The sequence below is a fragment of the Staurois parvus genome, unplaced genomic scaffold (genome assembly GCF_062004578.1).
Source record: "Staurois parvus isolate SC_StPar_1 unplaced genomic scaffold, SC_StPar_1.0 ptg003158l, whole genome shotgun sequence".
Classification (NCBI taxonomy): domain Eukaryota; kingdom Metazoa; phylum Chordata; class Amphibia; order Anura; family Ranidae; genus Staurois; species Staurois parvus.
In genome coordinates, this window is record NW_028320954.1 from 176,422 (window position 1) to 198,325 (window position 21,904).

Here is a 21,904-nt window from a genome sequence, read left to right on the forward strand (position 1 = left end):
TGGAGATTTCCTCTTATTTCCTGGCCTGGCATTCATGTTTAGAACCGCCACTCTGTACAACATATAAAGACGGTACTATTAATACCCATTATCAGTGTGTGGTAACCCATTCCGTGTTTATCTTGCAGGTCAGAAGCTCAAAGTCTCCAAAAATAAGTGACCGCACGGCGCAGAGCATCACCCTCAAGTGCCTGCCGGGTGAGTACAGACAGGAAGCTGTGCAGTAAATGTTAGAATAGTCTAGCGGTTTGTTAACCCCGACCCGTCCTCAGCACTCGGAATGAATATCAACATCCTTCTGCAATACAAAATTTCTCTTAAATATCTCAGTTGAGTTTTTTTCTATTCGGAGGTCATCCACAAATTTGCAACGCTTCTGACAATGTACAGCAAAAAGTACTGACACAGTGTGCGCTCATACGAGATGTGAGCAAGCCCTTATTAAAGTGTTACTAAACCCAGGACCCTGCATTCACTATATCCGGTCTCCTCGGACCCTGCATTCACTATATCTTCTCTCCCCGGACCCCGCATTCACTATATCCGGTCTCCCCGGACCCTGCATTCACTATATCCGGTCTCCCCGGACCCTGCATTCACTATATCCGGTCTCCTCGGACCCTGCATTCACTATATCCGGTCTCCTCGGACCCTGCATTCACTATATCCGGTCTCCCCGGACCCTGCATTCACTATATCCGGTCTCCTCGGACCCCGCATTCACTATATCCGGTCTCCTCGGACCCCGCATTCACTATATCCGGTCTCCCCGGACCCTGCATTCACTATATCCGGTCTCCTCGGACCCTGCATTCACTATATCCGGTCTCCTCGGACCCTGCATTCACTATATCCGGTCTCCTCGGACCCTGCATTCACTATATCCGGTCTCCTCGGACCCTGCATTCACTATATCCGGTCTCCTCGGACCCTGCATTCACTATATCTTCTCTCCCCGGACCCCGCATTCACTATATCCGGTCTCCCCGGACCCTGCATTCACTATATCTGGTCTCCCCGGACCCTGCATTCACTATATCCGGTCTCCTCGGACCCCGCATTCACTATATCCGGTCTCCTCGGACCCTGCATTCACTATATCCGGTCTCCTCGGACCCTGCATTCACTATATCCGCTCTCCCCGGACCCCGCATTCCCTATATCCGCTCTCCCCGGACCCCGCATTCCCTATATCCGCTCTCCCCGGACCCCGCATTCCCTATATCCGCTCTCCCCGGACCCCGCATTCACTATATCCGCTCTCCCCGGACCCCGCATTCACTATATCCGCTCTCCCCGGACCCCGCATTCACTATATCCGCTCTCCCCGGACCCCGCATTCACTATATCCGCTCTCCCCGGACCCCGCATTCACTATATCCGCTCTCCCCGGACCCCGCATTCACTATATCCGCTCTCCCCGGACCCCGCATTCACTATATCCACTCTCCCCGGACCCCGCATTCCCTATATCCGGTCTCCCCGGACCCGCATTCACTATATCCGCTCTCCTCGGACCCCGCATTCACTACATCCGCTCTCCCCGGACCCCGCATTCACTACATCCGCTCTCCCCGGACCCCGCATTCACTACATCCGCTCTCCCCGGACCCCGCATTCACTACATCCGCTCTCCCCGGACCCCGCATTCACTATATCCGGTCTCCCCGGACCCCGCATTCACTATATCCGGTCTCCCCGGACCCTGCATTCACTAATAATGATGTTTATATGACCCCCAATAGCACCAATGATGTGGGCTTATATTATCTTTTGGTCACCAATAAAGGGGCTTATATTATTCCAATGACACCAATAATGGAGCCTATAATATTTTATCCCACTAGCATGATGGAGCTTGTTTTATCCCACTGACACCAGTAACGGTGCTTATAAAATCCCAATGGCAACAGTGATGGAACTTATATTATCTCTCTGTCTCCAACAGTGGGGCTTATGTTATCCCAATGACACCCAAGATTGGCCCTATTTTACCAACTGAAACCAATGATAGAGCTTATATTATCCCAATGACACCCATGATGGGACTTATTTTACCCCACTTACACCAACTATGGGGTTTCTATTACTTACACCAACACCAATAAAAAAGTTTATTTTACTCCTGCTAACACTAACACAGTGACACCAACGATGGGGCCTATTTTACTCCACTGCCACCTATGATGCAACTTTTATTACCTGTATTAAAACCACCAATGGGGTTTATTTTTTACCATTGATACCAACAATGAAACTTATTGTTTTCGAATTGACATTGATGATGTGACTTGTTTTATCCGACTGACACCAAGGAGGGCTTTATTTTATCCCGCCGACACCGAGGAGGGGCGAAACGTGATCCCGCCAACACCGAGGAGGGGCTTTATTTTATCCCGCCGACACCGAGGAGGGGCTTTATTTTATCCCGCCGACACCGAGGAGGGGCTTTATTTTATCCCGCCGACACCGAGGAGGGGCTTTATTTTATCCCGCCGACACCGAGGAGGGGCGAAACGTGATCCCGCCGACACCGAGGAGGGGCGAAACGTGATCCCGCCGACACCGAGGAGGGGCGAAACGTGATCCCGCCGACACCGAGGAGGGGCGAAACGTGATCCCGCCGACACCGAGGAGGGGCGAAACGTGATCCCGCCGACACCGAGGAGGGGCGAAACGTGATCCCGCCGACACCGAGGAGGGGCGAAACGTGATCCCGCCGACACCGAGGAGGGGCGAAACGTGATCCCGCCGACACCGAGGAGGGGCGAAACGTGATCCCGCCGACACCGAGGAGGGGCGAAACGTGATCCCGCCGACACCGAGGAGGGGCGAAACGTGATCCCGCCGACACCGAGGAGGGGCGAAACGTGATCCCGCCGACACCGAGGAGGGGCGAAACGTGATCCCGCCGACACCGAGGAGGGGCGAAACGTGATCCCGCCGACACCGAGGAGGGGCGAAACGTGACCCCGCCGACACCGAGGAGGGGCGAAACGTTATCCCGCTATCTCGTTATCTTCTTCTTCTGGGTGGGGAGGAACTCTTCAGCAGTCTATTGCACATGTGCAATGGCGTTCATTCATCCTGGCACATGCTGGACCTATACACCGAGCTGAGCATGCACAGTTGAATTTACGGCGTAATGAAGATTGCGAGGAGGAAGATCAGAAGCCCGTTTTTGCAGACAAGATATAGCGAGTCTACCCACAAATCTTCTGTTTTAAGATCCCCCCGGGAAAGCGTAATACAGAATTCCTTTGAACACTGAATATTGCGATAAGGACGTTTTTGCGGCGAGTCATGAAAAATCTGCCAGCTACCGCAACAGGAAACTCAGCGAAGGCGTCGTTTATTACTTTACACAAACCACCATCTGAACGCATTTGAAGAACCGAAACGATGATGTGGTTTGAACTTTGTATAAACAGGTCGGGGATTGTGTATATATGGCAATAAAGAGCATTGCAGGAAAGTGGGTGAGGATGCAATCAGAAGGCTCAGTGCCCATAGCAGCCAATCAGAACTGATGTTGTAATCTGAATAATTGCTTAAAGAGACCCCGGCGTGTCTTTAACCACCTCCCATCCGGCAGTTGTACATAAACAGCCGGAAGGTGGCAGTGCAGGGTCGGGTGGCCGTCTATAAACGGCCTCCCCGCACCCTGCTTGTGCGTGCTCCCTGGGAGCGCGCAGCACTGCGGACAGGACCTCTGTGCGAGCTCCCGATCATGTGATCACTGATTGGTCAATCAGTGATCACATGCAGAGTAATTAGCAAGATGTCACTTCTGACATCATTGCTTACTACTTGTGAAATCTGTGAATGATCAGAGATCACATGGTACAGGGCTATTCACAACAGCCTTGTACCATGTGACAAACTGTGACCAATCACAGCTCACACAGTATTCCTCAATGGCTGCAAGAATGCAGCCAGAGAAAAGGAGAGATTATTGCTTTTACAGCCTTTATGGGTATAAAAACAATCAATGTAAAAAAAAACAATCTTCATCACCCCCCACAAGTAGTACAGTGTCACCATGGTGACATTGTACTGCTAGGGTGACAGTATGTAAAAAAAAAAGAAAAAACACAACAAATAATAATATAAAAATGTAAAAAAAAAAAGTTTAAAAATTATAATTTTTGGTTATAAACTAATTTGGCTTATTTTTCATTACTATAAAGATAACGGAATAAATTTTGGCCAAGATTTATGATGAAATACTATTTATTTGCAAAATTTTATAAGAAAAACACCAAAATAAAGCTTTATCTGTCTCAAAAAAATGCTAAAAAATTAATATGGGTACAGTGCTGCATGACTGCGCAATTGTCATTCAAAGTGTGATAGCGCTGAAAATTGGCCTGGACAGAAAAGGTGAAAGTGTCTGGACATGAAGTGGTTAAAGGGTAAAATCTAATAATTCCCGACAACAGAAGACAATTTATACTCTCCCCTCTGCCAGCTGCATTCTTTAACTCCCATCATCTCTGCAGCCTCCAATGAGTGTCTTCAGCATTCCACAGCTCTGGGAGTGTCCCCTTCTGTGTGCTGGTTCCTCCTGGGTCACTGCTGGATGCAAAATAAATGGAGAGCTTCACAGCAACGCACATTCAGGTCTGTTCATTGCAGGAACGCATGTGCCTTTCCCTCTGCCAGCTAATTAATTTGAATGAGAAACCTACTGCACCAAATCGCACAAAAATAAAAAAAATCCATGTACTATTTTTTGTAATGCGGCACACCATAACACACGGTAGCGTGTTTACTGTGCGCTGCAGTACACCGCAGTACATGTTCATTACCACGGTGCATTGGAGTTAATATTAACTACTTCCAGTCCGGGGCTTACAGAATGAGCCAATCACAGTGATTATGAGCAGAGTTGGTTACTTTGCTGCTCTACTTTCTTCTCTCCCTTCCCAAGAAGATCGCCGTTATCTCAGAATGGAGGGTTCACCTTAGTTTGGGTATCAGCAGGGTGGAGGAGACCACTGGCTTCTCCTTAACCACTTCCAGTCCGGACACTTTTACCCCCTTCCTGCCCAGGCCAATTTTCAGCTTTCAGCACTATCACACGTTGAATGACAATTGCACGGTCATGCAACACTGTACCCATATGAATTTTTTACCATTCTTTTGAGACAGATAAAGCTTTATTTTGGTGGTATTTATTCACCGCTGGGATTTTTATTTTTTTTGCTATGTAAATGAAAATGTCCAAAAATTTAGAAAAAAAGTGTTTTTCTTATAAAATTTTGCAAATAAATAATATTTCATCATAAATCTTGGCCAAAATGTATTCCGTTATCTTTTTAGGAAAAAAAACTAACCCAAAATTAGTTTATAACCAAAAATTATAACTTTTAAAAATTGTTTTACATTTCTATTTTTTTTTATATTATTTGTGGGGTTTTTTTTAACATACCGTCACCCTAGCAGTACAGTGTCACCATAGTGACACTGTACTACTTGTGGGGGTTGATGAAGATTTTTTTTTTTTTACAGATTGCTTTTACACCCATAAAGGCTGTAAAAGCAATCATTTCTCATTCTCTCTGGCTGCATTCTTGCAGCCATTGAGAACTACTGTGAGAGCTGTAATTGGTCACAGCTTGTCACATGGTACAAGGCTGTTGTGAATAGCCTTGTACCATGTGACCTCAGTGATCATTCAGAGATTTCACACGAAGTAAGCAATGATGTCAGAAGTGACATCTTGCTTACTACTCTGCATGTAATCATTGATTGGCCAATCAGTGATCACATGATCAGGACCTCGCACAGAGGTCCCGTACGATGATCGGTGTTCCACTGTGTCCGGAGGACATAGTGGGCACCAGATCGTGGTGCTGCATGCTCCCAGGGAGCGCGCACAGTCCATAATGGCGGGTGCCGTTTATGAACAGCAACCCGCCCCTGGACTGCCACCGTCCGGCCGTTTATATACATGGTCCGGACGGCAAGTGGTTAAAACTGAATGGCACTGCAACGCACAAAACTCTTTCTTCCTTAGGACCGGTACACACCAGAACACAGTTCAGGAAAGGCATGTTCTGTGTGCGTTTCTCGCACCGTGTTCAAAACGCACTGCCTGTGAGATCTGCTGTGGGTGTCGACACGGCACCCCAAAAACGCACTATATTTTGCAGCACCAGATCATATGGTATTGCAGTGCCATGTGCTTTTTACAAAAGTAGCAAAAGCACTACTTTTTGTGTGTTCTGTTGCGATTTGCAGCCCATAAATGGGCTTCAAAATTGAACAGCACAGGAACGCGTAGGAATATGGAACACTTCCTGTGTGATTATGGGGTGATCCAGTCCTTAAAGGGTTACTAAACCCTCATCAATAAAATCAGTCTGTATATGCAGTAAAGCATGCTTGTTATACTCACTGAGGAACTTAAGGGGTAATCCTGTGCATTGTGTAAAAAGGATGTTTGATCCTGTTTTCTCTGATCCTCCCCTTTTTCCACGTTCCCCATTTCATCTCCTGATACTTAACAGCCTTGGGGGACACTCTGCACACAACAATTTTGTGTTACTGCTAGAGAGTTTTTTCTTTTTCTTCGGAGGATGCATGTGATCAGCACAGGGCCAATCAGCACTGTCCAGACAGAGGGTCAGAGGTTATGCACTCCCATAGAGCAGTGAGAAGAGAATGAAAACTCCTCCTACAAGCTTTAACCAGTGCTCTGCTGGACACTGATAGAAGTCACAAACCTGCTATATACTGCTGATGAGAAAAGGTATTTAGCAGTTTATATTTACTAAAATAATTGCATTTCCATGTTGCTCCGGGGAGACCGGATATAATGAATGCAGGGTCCGGGGAGAGCGGATATAATGAATGCAGGGTCCAGGGAGAGCGGATATAGTGAATGCGGGGTCCAGGGAGAGCGGATATAGTGAATGCGGGGTCCAGGGAGAGCAGATACAGTGAAAGCGGGGTCCGTGAAGACCAGATATAGTGAATGCAGGGTCAGGAGTGAGCGGATATAGTGAATGCAGGGTCCGGGGAGAGCGGATATAGTGAATGCAGGGTCCGGGGAGAGCGGATATAGTGAATGCAGGGTCCGGGGAGACCGGATATAGTGAATGCAGGGTCCGGGGAGACCGGATATAGTGAATGCAGGGTCAGGGGTGAGCGGATATAGTGAATGCAGGGTCCGGGGAGAGCGGATATAGTGAATGCGGGGTCCGGGGAGAGCGGATACAATGAATGCGGGGTCCGGGGAGAGCGGATACAGTGAATGCGGGGTCCGGGGAGAGCGGATATAGTGAATGCAGGGTCAGGGGAGAGCGGATATAATGAATGCAGGGTCCGGGGAGAGCGGATATAATGAATGCAGGGTCCGGGGAGAGCAGATATAGTGAATGCGGGGTCCAGGGAGAGCAGATACAGTGAAAGCGGGGTCCAGGGAGAGCGGATACAGTGAATGCGGGGTCCGGGGAGAGCAGATACAATGAATGCGGGGTCCGGGGAGAGCGGATACAGTGAATGCGGGGTCCGGGGAGAGCGGATACAGTGAATGCGGGGTCCGGGGAGAGCGGATACAGTGAATGCGGGGTCCGGGGAGAGCGGATACAGTGAATGCGGGGTCCAGGGAGAGCGGATACAGTGAATGCGGGGTCCAGGGAGAGCGGATACAGTGAATGCGGGGTCCAGGGAGAGCGGATACAGTGAATGCGGGGTCCAGGGAGAGCGGATACAGTGAATGCGGGGTCCAGGGAGAGCGGATACAGTGAATGCGGGGTCCAGGGAGAGCGGATACAGTGAATGCGGGGTCCAGGGAGAGCGGATACAGTGAATGCGGGGTCCAGGGAGAGCGGATACAGTGAATGCGGGGTCCAGGGAGAGCGGATACAGTGAATGCGGGGTCCAGGGAGAGCGGATACAGTGAATGCGGGGTCCAGGGAGAGCGGATACAGTGAATGCGGGGTCCAGGGAGAGCGGATACAGTGAATGCGGGGTCCAGGGAGAGCGGATACAGTGAATGCGGGGTCCAGGGAGAGCGGATACAGTGAATGCGGGGTCCAGGGAGAGCGGATACAGTGAATGCGGGGTCCAGGGAGAGCGGATACAGTGAATGCGGGGTCCAGGGAGAGCGGAAACAGTGAATGCGGGGTCCAGGGAGAGCGGATACAGTGAATGCGGGGTCCAGGGAGAGCGGATACAGTGAATGCGGGGTCCAGGGAGAGCGGATACAGTGAATGCGGGGTCCAGGGAGAGCGGATACAGTGAATGCGGGGTCCAGGGAGAGCGGATACAGTGAATGCGGGGTCCAGGGAGAGCGGATACAGTGAATGCGGGGTCCGGGGAGAGCGGATACAGTGAATGCGGGGTCCGGGGAGAGCGGATACAGTGAATGCGGGGTCCGGGGAGAGCGGATACAGTGAATGCGGGGTCCGGGGAGAGCGGATACAGTGAATGCGGGGTCCAGGGAGAGCGGATACAGTGAATGCGGGGTCCAGGGAGAGCGGATACAGTGAATGCGGGGTCCAGGGAGAGCGGATACAGTGAATGCGGGGTCCAGGGAGAGCGGATACAGTGAATGCGGGGTCCAGGGAGAGCGGATACAGTGAATGCGGGGTCCAGGGAGAGCGGATACAGTGAATGCGGGGTCCAGGGAGAGCGGATACAGTGAATGCGGGGTCCGGGGTTTAGTAACACTTTAACCACTTTACCCCCCTTCCTGACCAGACCATTTTTTGTCTTACGGCTCTGTGTTATTTTTAACTTGCCCGGCCATGCAACGCTGCACCCAATTGAAATTTACATCATTTTTTCCCCATGAACAGAGCTTTCTTTCGGTGGTATTTGATCAACTGTGCGTTTTTTTTACTTTTTTGTGCTGTTAAAAAAAAAAAGACCGACAATTTTGAGAAAAAAAAAACAATATTTTTTATTTTTTGCTATTAAACATGTCTAGTAGAAAACTTTTAAAAAATTAAATTTCGCCATAAATTACAGTCAAAATGTATTCTGCTCCATGTCTTCACTAAAAAAAAACCCCAATACGTGTAAATTAACTGGTTTACGTGAAAGTTATAACGTTTGCAAATGGCGGTATATATACTGGAATGTTTAAATTTTACTAGTAATGGGGGCCATCAGCGACTTATAGCAGGACTGCGGCGGGCTTTCTGACACTGACATCCCCGGTGACACCAATACAGTGATCAGAGCTAATAAAAAGCGCTGACACTGTACTAATGGCACTGGGCAGGAGGGGGTTAACATGAGGGGCAACCAAAGGGTTAACGGTGTGCTCTTTTACTGGGGGCTGTGTGTTAGTGCTTCACTGTAAGCACACTTCTGTGCATGGCTGTGTGCAGGGGCTGACAGGGAGGAGAACTGTTTCTTCCAAAGAGGGCACTAGTTCTGGTGATCTGGGAGTTTCCAAGGAATTCTGGAAGCTGATTGGCTACCATGCACCAGATTCTGAGTGCACCAGTTTTAGTAAATCCACCCCATTGTCCTTAGGGCACCATCATAAGCGAGTACCTTCCTTTATAGTGTGTATATATATATATATTCACAGAAACCACCATGACTTGGGCTCTTGGAGGCCAGCCTCCTTCCCAATGACTGTGGGCGGAGGACTACAGAGACCCACCTATTGGGGTTAAAAAGTAACTTTTCCCCAAGAACGTTATATCACTTCCCTGGGTACCCGGCTGGCCGTAAATTATACCAGCTACCTTTTCCATGCAATTAGGGCTAGAGGGACTGTTTTTTGGGACCCCGTGGCATCTAGTGCATAATGGATGGATGTGCAGCGCCTGAATTCTGGCATATGTGGGGTTAAAAAAATGTATTTTCTATAACAGGTTTCCTGGCATCAACTATTGTTTGCTGTAATTAGGTTTAGGTGCTAAGCTCTCACTTTGTTTAATCACCTCCAGAGACCAGACTGCTAGGTGCCGGGAAGGAGTCTATTATTTTCTTGTGTTTGATTGTTTGTGTAATGTACTTTTCTCCTGGGACTTGTAATGTGTTCCATACCTGTCTAGGGGGAGGGTTTTTGTGTATAAATGCTGTGCTGCTTGTTAATAATCAGTTCTTGTTTTACTCCAACATTGGTTCTGTCAGATGTTTGGGGTACATTTGCTACATTCTGGTTCCAGAGTGGAGGAAGCTGTAGTTTGGCAGAGATACCCAGTCGGGGTGCCAGGCAATCTGTCATATATACATTTTATTTCCAAAAGTATTGGGCCGCCTGCCTTTCCATGCACATGAACTTTAATGTCCTCCCAGTCCTAGTCCGTAGGGTTCAATATTGCAGCTATAACAGCTTCAACTCTTCTGGGAAGGCCGTCCACAATGTTTAGGAGGGTGTCTATGGGAAGGTTGGACCATTCTTCCAGAAGTGCATTTGTGAGGTCAGGCACTGATGTCGGGGGAGGAGGCCTGGCTCGCAGTCTCTCCACACCATAATCCCCCCTCCACCAAACTTCACACTTGGCACAATGCAGTCAGGAAAGTACCGTTCTCCTGGCCACCACCAAACGCAGACATGTCCATCAGATCGCTTCAATCCAGAGAACACGCCTCCACTGCTCTAGATTCCAGTAGCGGCGTGCTTTACACCACGGCATCCTACGCTTTGCATTGCACTTGGTGATGTAAGGCTTGGATGTAGCTGCTCGGCCACGGAAACCCATTCCATGAAGCTCTCTACACACTGTTGTTGGGCTCATCTGAAGGACACACCAAGTTTGGAGGTCTTTAGCTATTGACTCTGCAGACAGTTGGCGACTTCTGGGCCCTTCAGCATGCGCTGACCCCGCTGTGTCATGTTACGAGTTGCTGTTGTTCCCAGTTGCCTCCACTTTGTTATAATCCCACTGTCAGTTGAGCGTGGAATAATTAGTAGCCAGGAGATGTCACGGATGGACTTATTGCACAGGTGGCCACCTATCACGGGACCACGCTTGGAGTCACTGAGCTCCTGAGAGCGACCCATTCTTTCACCAATGTTTGTAGAAGCAGTCTGCATGCCTAGGGGCTTGATTGTATACACCTGTGGCCATGGAGGGGATTGGAACACCTGAATCCAGTGATTTAGAGGGGGGGGGCAATACTTTTAGCAATACAGTGTGTATACAAATACATACACACAAGTGGGGTGTTCAAATCAACCCGGGACTTTTCATTTTCCAGGTATAAAAAGGGATGCCAGCGTGGTGGTACTACACGCAGTAGTAAGTGGCAAATGTGTCCTATTACTGAGAGGTGGTACACATCATGGACCAGTCCAGGGACCGTTAACCAAGGTCGCTGACAACAGTGTTAGTGCGTCCATGGGACAGCGTGTGACGATGAAGTTTCTTGTGAACGAAGGCGGAAAGCCCGCGGATATCTACGACTATCTAAGACTTCAAGCACAATACGGTGATGAGAAGCTCAACCGCAGTAAAACATTTGAATGGTGTAAACATTTCAAAGATGGCTTTCCGTCCATCAGTGACAGTCCCGGCCATGGTGGTTCCCAACCCACAGCAGTCATTCCTGTGAACATTCAGCGGGTGGAACGCTTGATCCTGGATCATCGACGCATAACCTGTTGTGAAATCGCACAAGAGACGAAACTTTTTGTGTGAACGGTGAACACAATGATGAGGAAGTGAATCTGGCTGTCCCAGGATGGTTCAGGCGTACTGACAAATCTTTCTATGCTGAAGCTTTCCAGGCATTAGTTCATCGCTGGGTTAAAGCAAAGCTCCACCCAAAAGGGGAAGTTCCGCTTTAAGTCTTTGTCCCCTGCTCCCCATTAAGGATTGGCACCTGTGGGGGGGCGGGCACCAAAATTTGACAGGTACCCGCTCCCACTTCTGCTTCAATTGCCTACGGTGATCAGAAGCGGAAGTTGTCCTCCCCGTAGTCTTCTGGGACACGCGACAGGTCCCAGAAGACTACGCGGCCATAGAAGACTACGCGGCCATTCACAAAGCTCAGCGCTTCTTGCGCATGCGCAGTGGGCACCCGGCTGTGAAGCCGCAAGCTGTCACAGCCGGGTGCCCACACTGAAGATGCCGGCGCCAGGGAGAGAAGACGGCCGGTGAAACCAGCCATGGTGAGGACACCGCTGGACCGAGGGACAGGTAAGTGGCTGTATTTTAAAAGTCAGCAGCTACAGTTTTTGTAGCTACCAACTTTTTTTTTTTTCAGCTGGAACTCCACTTTAAGTGTATAAACGTAGCAGGGGAGTATGTCGAAAAATAAATGCAGTTTCCACACATACATATACACACACACTGTATATAGGTTCGACTAGATTTCTATCCACCCTTTATTAAAACTAGGATTATCTTATAAAGAGGTCTTTGCTCTCCTTAGGAGAACATGTCCATGAAGAATCGCTGAGAGTCAGAAAACGCATGCATTTCAAAGATGGCCACCGTGAAGTCTATGGCACCTTGTACTGCACCAGCTACAGGATTGCGTTCCGGCCAGACTGTATACGCTCCCCTCAGGTGAGGACGGGCTTTTCTCTATGGTTGAAGCAAACTGCATCCAAGTAAGTACGGCTGGCAACACATGTTAACCACTTGAGCCCCAGAGGATTTACCCCCCTTAATGACCAGGCCTTTTTTTGCTGTTTGGCGCTGCACTAATTCAAATGATAATTGCGCGGTCATGCAATGCTATACCCAAACAAAATTTACGTCCTTTTTTTCACACAAATAGAGCTTTCTTTTGGTGGTATTTGATCACCTGTGCGCTTTTTATTTTTTGCGCTATAAACAAAAAAACCACAAAAATTTTGAAAAAAACCAATATTTTCTACTTTCAGCTATAAAAAATATATCGTAAACTCAAAGTTAGTCATAAATTTAAGCCAAAATGTATTCTGCTCCATGTTTTTGGTAAAAAAAATCCTGTGCATTAGCGGGCAAACTGGCGCTATCTAGGAGGGGCGCTAACACTATCGGAAGTCACCAGTGACACTAATACAGTGATCAGTAAAAATCTGTTCACTGTAATCAATGACACTGGTGACAGGGCAGTGAAGGGGTTAACTGGGGGGGGGCGATCAAGGGGTTAAATGGGATTTCTGGTGCACTAGCGGGCAAACTGGCGCTATCTGGGAGGGGCGCTAACACTATCGGAAGTCGCCAGCGACACTGATACAGTGATCAGTAAAAATTGGTTCACTGATCAGTGACACTGGTGACAGGGCAGTGAATGGGTTAACTGGGGGGGGGGAGATTAAGGGGTTAAATGGGATTACTGGTGTACTAGCGGGCAATCTGGCGCTATCTGGGAGGGGCGCTAACACTATCGGAAGTCGCCAGCGACACTGATACAGTGATCAGTAAAAATTGGTTCACTGATCAGTGACACTGGTGACAGGGCAGTGAAGGGGTTAACTGGGGGGGGGGGGGTGATCAAGGGGTTAAACGGGATTACTGGTGTACTGGCGGGCAAACTGGCCCTATCTGGGAGGGGCGCTAACACTATCGGAAGTCGCCAGCGACACTGATACAGTGATCAGTAAAAATTGGTTCACTGATCAGTGACACTGGTGACAGGGCAGTGCAGGGGTTAACTGGGGGGGGCGATCAAGGGGTTAAACGGGATTACTGGTGTACTGGCGGGCAAACTGGCGCTATCTGGGAGGGGCGCTAACTCTATCGGAAGTCGCCAGCGACACTGATACAGTGATCAGTAAAAATTGGTTCACTGATCAGTGACACTGGGTGACAGGGCAGTGCAGGGGTTAACTGGAGGGGGGGGGCGATCAAGGGGTTAAACGGGATTACTGGTGTACTGGCGGGCAATCTGGCGCTATCTGGGAGGGGCGCTAACTCTATCGAAAGTCGCCAGCGACACTGATCAGTAAAAATCGCTTCACTGATCAGTAACACTGGTGACAGGGCAGTGAAGGGTTAACTGGAGGGGGGGGGGGCGATCAGGGGGTTAAATGTGTCCTAGAGTGTTCTAACTGTAGTGTAGTGCTTGTGTACTCACTGTTTGGATGTCTTCTTCTCTGTCTGGAACGGAATGTGTCCAGGCAGAGAAGAATGACATCATATCCTGCCCTGTGTATGTCAACACAGGACAGGATAGGACAGGGACCGATCATGTGATTTCAGCCAGAAATCACTGGCTGAAATCTAATGATTGATCCCTCCTGGATCAAATAGTGTCACCCGCGGGTCGGCGGGAGCGCGCGCGCGCGCCCCCTGCCGGCGAAAGTGTCGGGAGCGCGGAACCCGTTTTTAAACGTGGTTTTGCGCTCCACTGCCGCCCTGCACACGTATATACACAGTGGCAGGGCGGCAAGCGGTTAATTGCATATAAGAATTCCACCAAGGGTATTACAGGAGGCCCTTTCGACCAGTCTGGTTTAGTAGGGCGTCAATAAGTGCATGAAAGTCCGAGATAATTGGTATCTAGAAGTAGGGAAGGAAGGGAGCACCACAATAATATTTTACTGCAGATAAAAAGTTTATGAAGATTGTGACGTCACCACGCCATCCATTCAGAGAACAACTGGTACTCATTGAAAACAATACTGCGGGGCTGATTTACTAAAATTGGAGAGTGCAAAATCCGGTGCAGCTGTGCATGGGAGCCAATCAGCTTCTAACTTCAGCTTGTTCAACTAAACTTTGACAAAAAACCTGGAAGCTGATTGGTTTCTATGCAGAGCTGCCCCAGATTTTGCACTCTCCAATTTTAGTAAATCAGCTCCACAGTATTGTTTTCAATGAGAATATTAACACTGACGTACAAAGCTGTTCATAACACTGCCCCAAACTATATCACCGACCTGATATCCATCTACCACCAAAAACGTACTCTCCGCTCCTCACAAGACCTCCTACTCTCCAGTTCCCTGGTCTCCTCCTCCCATGCTCATCTCCAGGACTTCTCCAGGGCTTCCCCCATCTTCTGGAACTCACTACCCCAATCAGACTGTCACCTTCCCTCCTCACCTTTAGGCGCACCCTGAAAACCCATCTCTTCAGAGAAGTCTACCCCGCCCTCACCTAATTGCTGATCTGCTCCGCTCTTCCCACCACTCCATCCCCCACAGCTATTTCCTCCTGTACCACTCTGCCCTCCCTCCTAGATTGTAAGCTCCAAGGAGCAGGGCCCTCGAACTCCTCATGTATTGTATTGTTGCTGTATTGTCTCCCATTATAATGTACAGCGCTGAGCAAACCGTTGGCGCTATATAAATACTGTATAATAATAATGAGTACCAGCTGTTCTCTGAATGGATGGCGTGGTGACGTCACAATCTTCATAAACTTTTTATCTGCAGCAAAATATTATTCTGGTGCTTCCTTCCTTTACTTTCTCCAATGTGTTCTGTAAATGGCAGTTTTTCCAAGAAAGGGACCCCTTGTAGTCACTATGCAGAAGGGCAGCCGCTTGGCACAAGACCTGCAGGACCAGAACAATTACTGTAGCAGCACCAACTACTACAGTGATCATCCACGTTCACAGCAGGTCCCACAGGGATGGAACATGTATACTTACATTGGTCCAGGCAGCACCAATACCTGCAGTTCAGCTTTAACTTTGTGTAGCTTTCTATAGTGTTTTATCCCTTTGCTGACTGATCAGTCAATGGCAGTTTATATTCCTGGGGTTTTATGCAAATTGTAACCATAGCAACCAACTGGCAGGTCAGGGCCGGACTATGATTCCATTCTATGCCTCACTATCATGTGCTATTGATAGAAAACAAACAAAGTTGCTATGCAAGCAAATTCATTACTAAAAATACCTTTCCCTTTTTTGCCTATAAAGAGATGCTATGGGTTTTGAGGGCTCATTCGTACCAGCGGTTGAGGGGCAGTAAAACCCTGCAGTTGCTGCATTTTTACCCTGCACAAGCAGCAATCGGGGCTGTGACCACGAAGCAAAGCAGAGATCATACCCCCCCTGTTGCTTTCGTTGGGTGTAGCACCTCCCGACTGCAACCCCTTCAAGTGAACGGGGCCACCCTGTATGTGCCCTGCGACCATGCGGGAGCTGCGCTTTGTGTGTGAATAGACAATGTCCATGCACAGGAGCACGGCTCGGGAGCAAGCCTGCTTGAGTGCCTCCATAGCAAGAGGCTTAAGGGTCACTGGGCAGGGAGGGGGGGAGCCAGGACTGCTGGTGGGGGGACCTAAAAAGAAGAGGATTTGGGCTACTCTGTGCAAACAAACTGCACACAGCGGGTAAGTATAAAATGTTTGATATTTAAAATTTTTTTAAAAAGTTAACCTTTAGAATGACATTAAGATCTGACCCCACAAGATGTCAGCTATAATCTTTATTAGTTAAAAAAAAAAATCTTCTGTGCCCCTCCCCGATATAGTTTCACTCTACTTGAACCTGACATTCCCGGGTACAGAAATATGGCCGAGTTTTTATGCTGTATGGCCCTCTGTGCACGAATATTAAATCTGAACTCCAGGTGTGACCATTACTGCATGCTTGCATTGGTCCAGCTGGGTACACTGTAAGCATACATAGACCATACCTAAGGGGGGCACTGTGGCAGCTGACAAGTGCTGTAGTAGTCGGTGCTACTACCTGTCACAGCCTTATGAGTCTTGTGCTGAGTGGCTTGGGGGGGGGGGTAGTTCTCACTTGGCACTTCTGCCATCCACAGAACGCTTTGTATTTTTTTTCAATGAGTGCAAGGCATTCTCTGATTGGATGAGGTGGAGCTCGGGATGTCATCTCTCCACCTCATCCAATCAGAGAACCCCTTGCATTCTTTGAAAAAAAAAAAAAAAAGAGAGAGAACACAAGTGTGAATGGTGGCAGCGCTGAGCGAATGACCCCCTGTAGTCAGTTTGCAGTCAGGCAGATTGTGGCCATCACTGTAGTAGTGCTGAATTTTACACCAATTTCCAACTTCCCCTAGAGCAACAGTTTTCAACCTGGGGGTCGAACGACCCTTTCACAGGGGTCGCCTAAGACCATCGGAAAACACATACTTCCAATGGTCTTAGGAACCGAGACACCGTCTCCAGGCAGATAGAATCTATACAATCCGTAGCTGTCAGACACGTGTCAATCAATCCCGGGCACGCCCCCCTCTCCAGGGAGGGGGATTTAACTCCCTCTGCCTTCGCTGATTGGTAGACCGGTCCGTCCCTGATTGGTTGGGCTTTGTGCCGAAACGCGTGCAGTTGTTTGAAGCGGAGGATTTCTACGGAGATCTCCCGCCGCTCCGATTATTCCGAAGTTTCCAGCCCTGAACGACCCGACCCCATGAACTGCCTGAACGTGGCTGATGTCATGCCCGGGGGTGATAAATTATTATAGAGGGGGAGAAGGGCAGACAAACTATCATTTGGGGGGGCATTTTAATAGGTATGAGGGGCAGATTATTTTGGGGGGGTAATCATTATTGGGGGCAGATGTATTATTATGGGGGTAATAGGTCATTATAGAGGGGGGGCGGGGTAATCATCATTATTGGGGGCAGATGTATTTTTATGAGGGTAATAGGTCATTATAGAGGGGGGGGGATCATCATTATTGGGGGCATATGTATTTTTATGGTGGGTGATAAGTTATTATGCGGGGTAATCATTATTGGGGGCAGATGTATTTTTATGGGGGTGATAGGTCATTATAGAGGGGGGTGGGGTAATCATTGAGGGGCAGATATATTTTTATGGCGGTGATAGGTCATTATAGAGGGGGGTGGGGTAATCATCATTATTGGGGGCAGATGTATTTTTATGGGGGTGATAGGTCATTATAGAGGGGGGTGGGGTAATCATTGAGGGGCAGATATATTTTTATGGGGGTGATAGGTCATTATAGAGGGGGGTGGGGTAATCATCATTATTAGGGGGCAGATGTATTATTATGGGGGTAATAGGTCATTATAGAGGGGGGTGGAGTAATCATCATTATTGGTTGCAGATGTATTTTTATGAGGGTGATAGGTCATTATAGAGGGGGGTGGGGTAATCATCATTATTGGGGGGCAGATGTATTTTTATGGGGGTGATAGGTCATTATAGAGGGGGGTGGAGTAATCATCATTATTGGTTGCAGATGTATTTTTATGGGGGTGATAGGTCATTATAGAGGGGGGTGGGGTAATCATTATTTGGGGGCAGATGTATTTTTATGGGGGTGATAGGTCATTATAGAGGGGGGTGGGGTAATCATTATTGGGGGAGATGTATTTTTATGGGGGTGATAGGTCATTATAGAGGGGGGTGGGGTAATCATTATTGGGGGCAGATGTATTTTTATGGGGGTGATAGGTCATTATAGAGGGGGGTGAGGTAATCATTATTTGGGGGCAGATGTATTTTTATGGGGGTGATAGGTCATTATAGAGGGGGGTGGGGTAATCATTATTGGGGGAGATGTATTTTTATGGGGGTGATAGGTCATTATAGAGGGGGGTGGGGTAATCATCATTATTGGGGGGGGCAGATGTATTTTTATGGGGGTGATAGGTCATTATAGAGGAGGGTGGGGTAGTCATCATTATTTGGGGCAGATATATTTTTATGGGGGTGAAAGGTCAATATAGAGGGGGGTGGAGCAATCATCATTATTGGTTGCAGATGTATTTTTATGGGGGTGATAGGTCATTATAGAGGGGGGTGGGGTAATCATTATTTGGGGGCAGATGTATTTTTATGGGGGTGATAGGTCATTAAAGAGGGGGGTGGGGTAATCATTATTGGGGGAGATGTATTTTTATGGGGGTGATAGGTCATTATAGAGGGGGGTGAGGTAATCATTATTCGGGGGCAGATGTATTTTTATGGGGGTGATAGGTCATTATAGAGAGGGGTGGGGTAATCATTATTTGGGGGCAGATGTATTTTTATGGGGGTGATAGGTCATTATAGAGGGGGGTGGGATAATCATTATTGGGGGAGATGTATTTTTATGGGGGTGATAGGTCATTATAGAGGGGGGTGGGGTAATCATCATTATTGGGGGCAGATGTATTTTTATGGGGGTGATAGGTCATTATAGAGAGGGGTGGTGGTAATCATTGGTGGGGCAGATGTATTTTTATGGGGGTGACAGGTCATTATAGAGGGGGTGGGGTAATCATCATTATTGGCGGCAGATGTATTTTCATGGGGGTGGTAAAAATATTTCCCAATATATAATTACATATTGTTTTTGTGAATAATCACAATGCTTTAATTATATTCAGTTTGTAACAATGAAAATACATCCCGCATGTCAGATATTTACATTACGATTCCTAATACTAGCACAATTAGTTATGAAGTAGCAACGAAAATCATTTTATGGTTGGGGGGGGGGGGGGTCACCACAACATGAGGAACTGTATTAAAGGGTCGCGGCATTAGGAAGGTTGAGAAGCACCGCCCTAGAGGTTTCCTGAGGCATGAGATCCCTATACCCCATACACTGGTCCTACCTGGAAGTATGGAATTGTGGGAATAAATCGTTCCTGGATTTCAGTCAGAGAGGGGAAAGATTCAGCATATTATGGACGGCTGCTGACCGTCCCCCCCCCAGTCAGAGCAGGCGGGTGCTCAGGAGGGAACCCAAAGTAGGTACAGGGTGGTTGGAGCATGTGTGGTGTATTGGACAATTGTATACCATGCAGTCTTTGTGTCATAAATAATGTGATCCTCCCACAGTCACTGACACCGTTCTGACACTCAATCTACAGTGTTCCTACAGTCAGTGTTGTCACCCAGCACAGTGTACTTCCTGTCATTACATGGGGACACAGCTGGGGAGGGGAGATCAAATAGTGGCTGCAGTGCTGGGGCCCCAAATGTAAATCCCACCAGGAGTAGGAGCCCCCCCTCACTAACTTCAGACCCTCCCCTCAATTCAGAACCCCCTTCACTCACTTTACAGCCCCCCCAAATATACATCACACCCCCTAAATTCAGAACTCCCCCTTCTCTCACTTCAGAGCCCCCCTTAATTTAATTCAGCGCCCTCCTAAATTACTTCAGAGCCCCCCTCTTCATTTACTTGAGCGCCCCACTCCATTCAGAGAGCCCCCCTCACACTTCAGAACACCCTCATCTCAGCCCCCTCCTCACTCACTTCAGAGCCCCCCTCAATTCACACCCCCCTTCATTTATTTCAGAGCCCCACTCACTTCACACCCCCCCCCTTACTTCACACCTCCCTCACTCACTTCAGAGCCCCCCTCAATTCAGAGTCCCCTTCACTCACTTTACAGCATGCCAATTCAGAACCCCCCTCAATTCAGAACTCTTCCCTCGCTCCAGAGCCCCCCCTCAATTCAGAACCCCCTTCACTCACTTTACAGCACCCCTAATTCAGAACCCCCCTCAAATACATCACACCCCCCTCAAGTCAGAACTCCCCCCCCACTCACTTCACCCCTCCCCCTTACTTCACACCTCCCTCACTCACTTCAGAGTCCCCCTCAATTCAGAGTCCCCTTCACTCACTTTACAGCATGCCAATTCAGAACCCCCCTCACGTCACACCCCCTCAATTCAGAACTCTTCCCTCGCTCCAGAGCCCCCCCTCAATTCATAACCCCCTTCACTCACTTTACAGCACCCCTAATTCAGAACCCCCCTCAAATACATCACACCCCCCTCAAGTCAGAACTCCCCCCCACTCACTTCAGAGCCCCACTTCATTTACTTCAGCACCCTCCTAAATTACTTCAGAGCCCCCATCAATTCAGAACCCCCTTCACTCACTTTACAGCCCCCCTTAATTCAGAACCCCTCAAATTTACATCACACCCCCCTCAATTCATAACTCCCGCCTCTCTCACTTCAGCACCCTCCTAAATTACTTCAGAGCCCCCCTCAATTCAGCACCTCCAACTTACTTCAGAGCCCCCCTCTTCATTTACTTGAGAGCCCCACTCCATTCAGAGCCCCCATCACACTTCAGAACCCCCTCATTTCAGCCCCCTCAGTTCAGCACCGCCCCCACTTCAGAGCCCCCCCCTTCATTTACTTGAGAGCCCCACTCCATTCAGACCCCCCTCAATTCAGACCCCCCTTAATTTACTTCAGAGCCCCACTCACTTCAGAACTCCCCCCCCTTACTTCACACCTCCCTCACTCACTTCAGACACCCCCCTTACTTCACACCTCCCTCACTTCAGACACCCCCCTTACTTCACACCTCCCTCACTCCAGAGTTCCCCCTCAATTCAGAACCCCCTTCACAGCCCCCCAATCCACACACCCCCAATTCAGAACTCCTCCATCACTCCAGAGCCCCCCCTCTATTTCACAGCCTCCCTCAATTCAGCACTGCCCCCAATTCAGAACCTCCATTTACTCACTTCAGAGCCCCCCCCCCCCAACCTTTCTTTAGAGCCCCTCCCAGTTCACACCCCTTCTCTCCATTATAGCCCCCCATTCTCTATCTCCTCTCTGCTGTCTCAAGTGCCGCTCACCTCACACTCCTCTGTACAGCAGCAGGTCACATGGCACCGTGTCAGCCCCGCCCCGGTCACATGACTGAGCTGTATCCCTTCTCCCTCCTCTGGGGCCGTCCTCTGTAATGCCTGTCCCGGACAGTAACGATATACCATCACATTGTATCGGGGCAATCCCTGCAGGCGTCATCTCACACACAGACTTTCCATGTGGTTGTCGGTTGTCATAGCAACCAAGGCGGGCAGCGTTATTCCACACTAATGGCCTTGGTAGTGGATGTCCTGTAGGCCCCATCTAGTCGCTGTGGTTCGCTGTTCCCCACCCTTGGCCCCCATGTAGTGTCCTGTGATACCTGGACCACATTGGGCCTCTTCTATGTTCCATTCACACCCAGGGGCAGACTGACAACTCATGGGGCCCCTGGGCAATAGGGGATCATGGGGCCCCTGTGTCCTTGTCCAAACTCAAAAACTCCTATGAAAAAGGTACCAGGGGCATCTCATGGGGCCCCCTACTGACCCTGG

The 21,904-nt window shown here is 48.9% G+C and overlaps 1 protein-coding gene across 2 annotated transcripts in view; it reads left to right on the forward strand.

The window, feature by feature from the left end:
• Window positions 1-21,904, forward strand: part of LOC149428531 (myotubularin-related protein 11-like) — a 136,964-nt gene that overhangs the window by 36,797 nt on the left and 78,263 nt on the right. For both annotated transcript variants that reach the window (XM_089667295.1, XM_089667294.1), the window contains exons 2-3: window positions 129-198; window positions 12,352-12,488. In XM_089667295.1, the coding sequence (XP_089523421.1) occupies window positions 129-198; window positions 12,352-12,488 (207 nt within the window). The remainder of the gene's footprint in view (window positions 1-128; window positions 199-12,351; window positions 12,489-21,904) is intronic.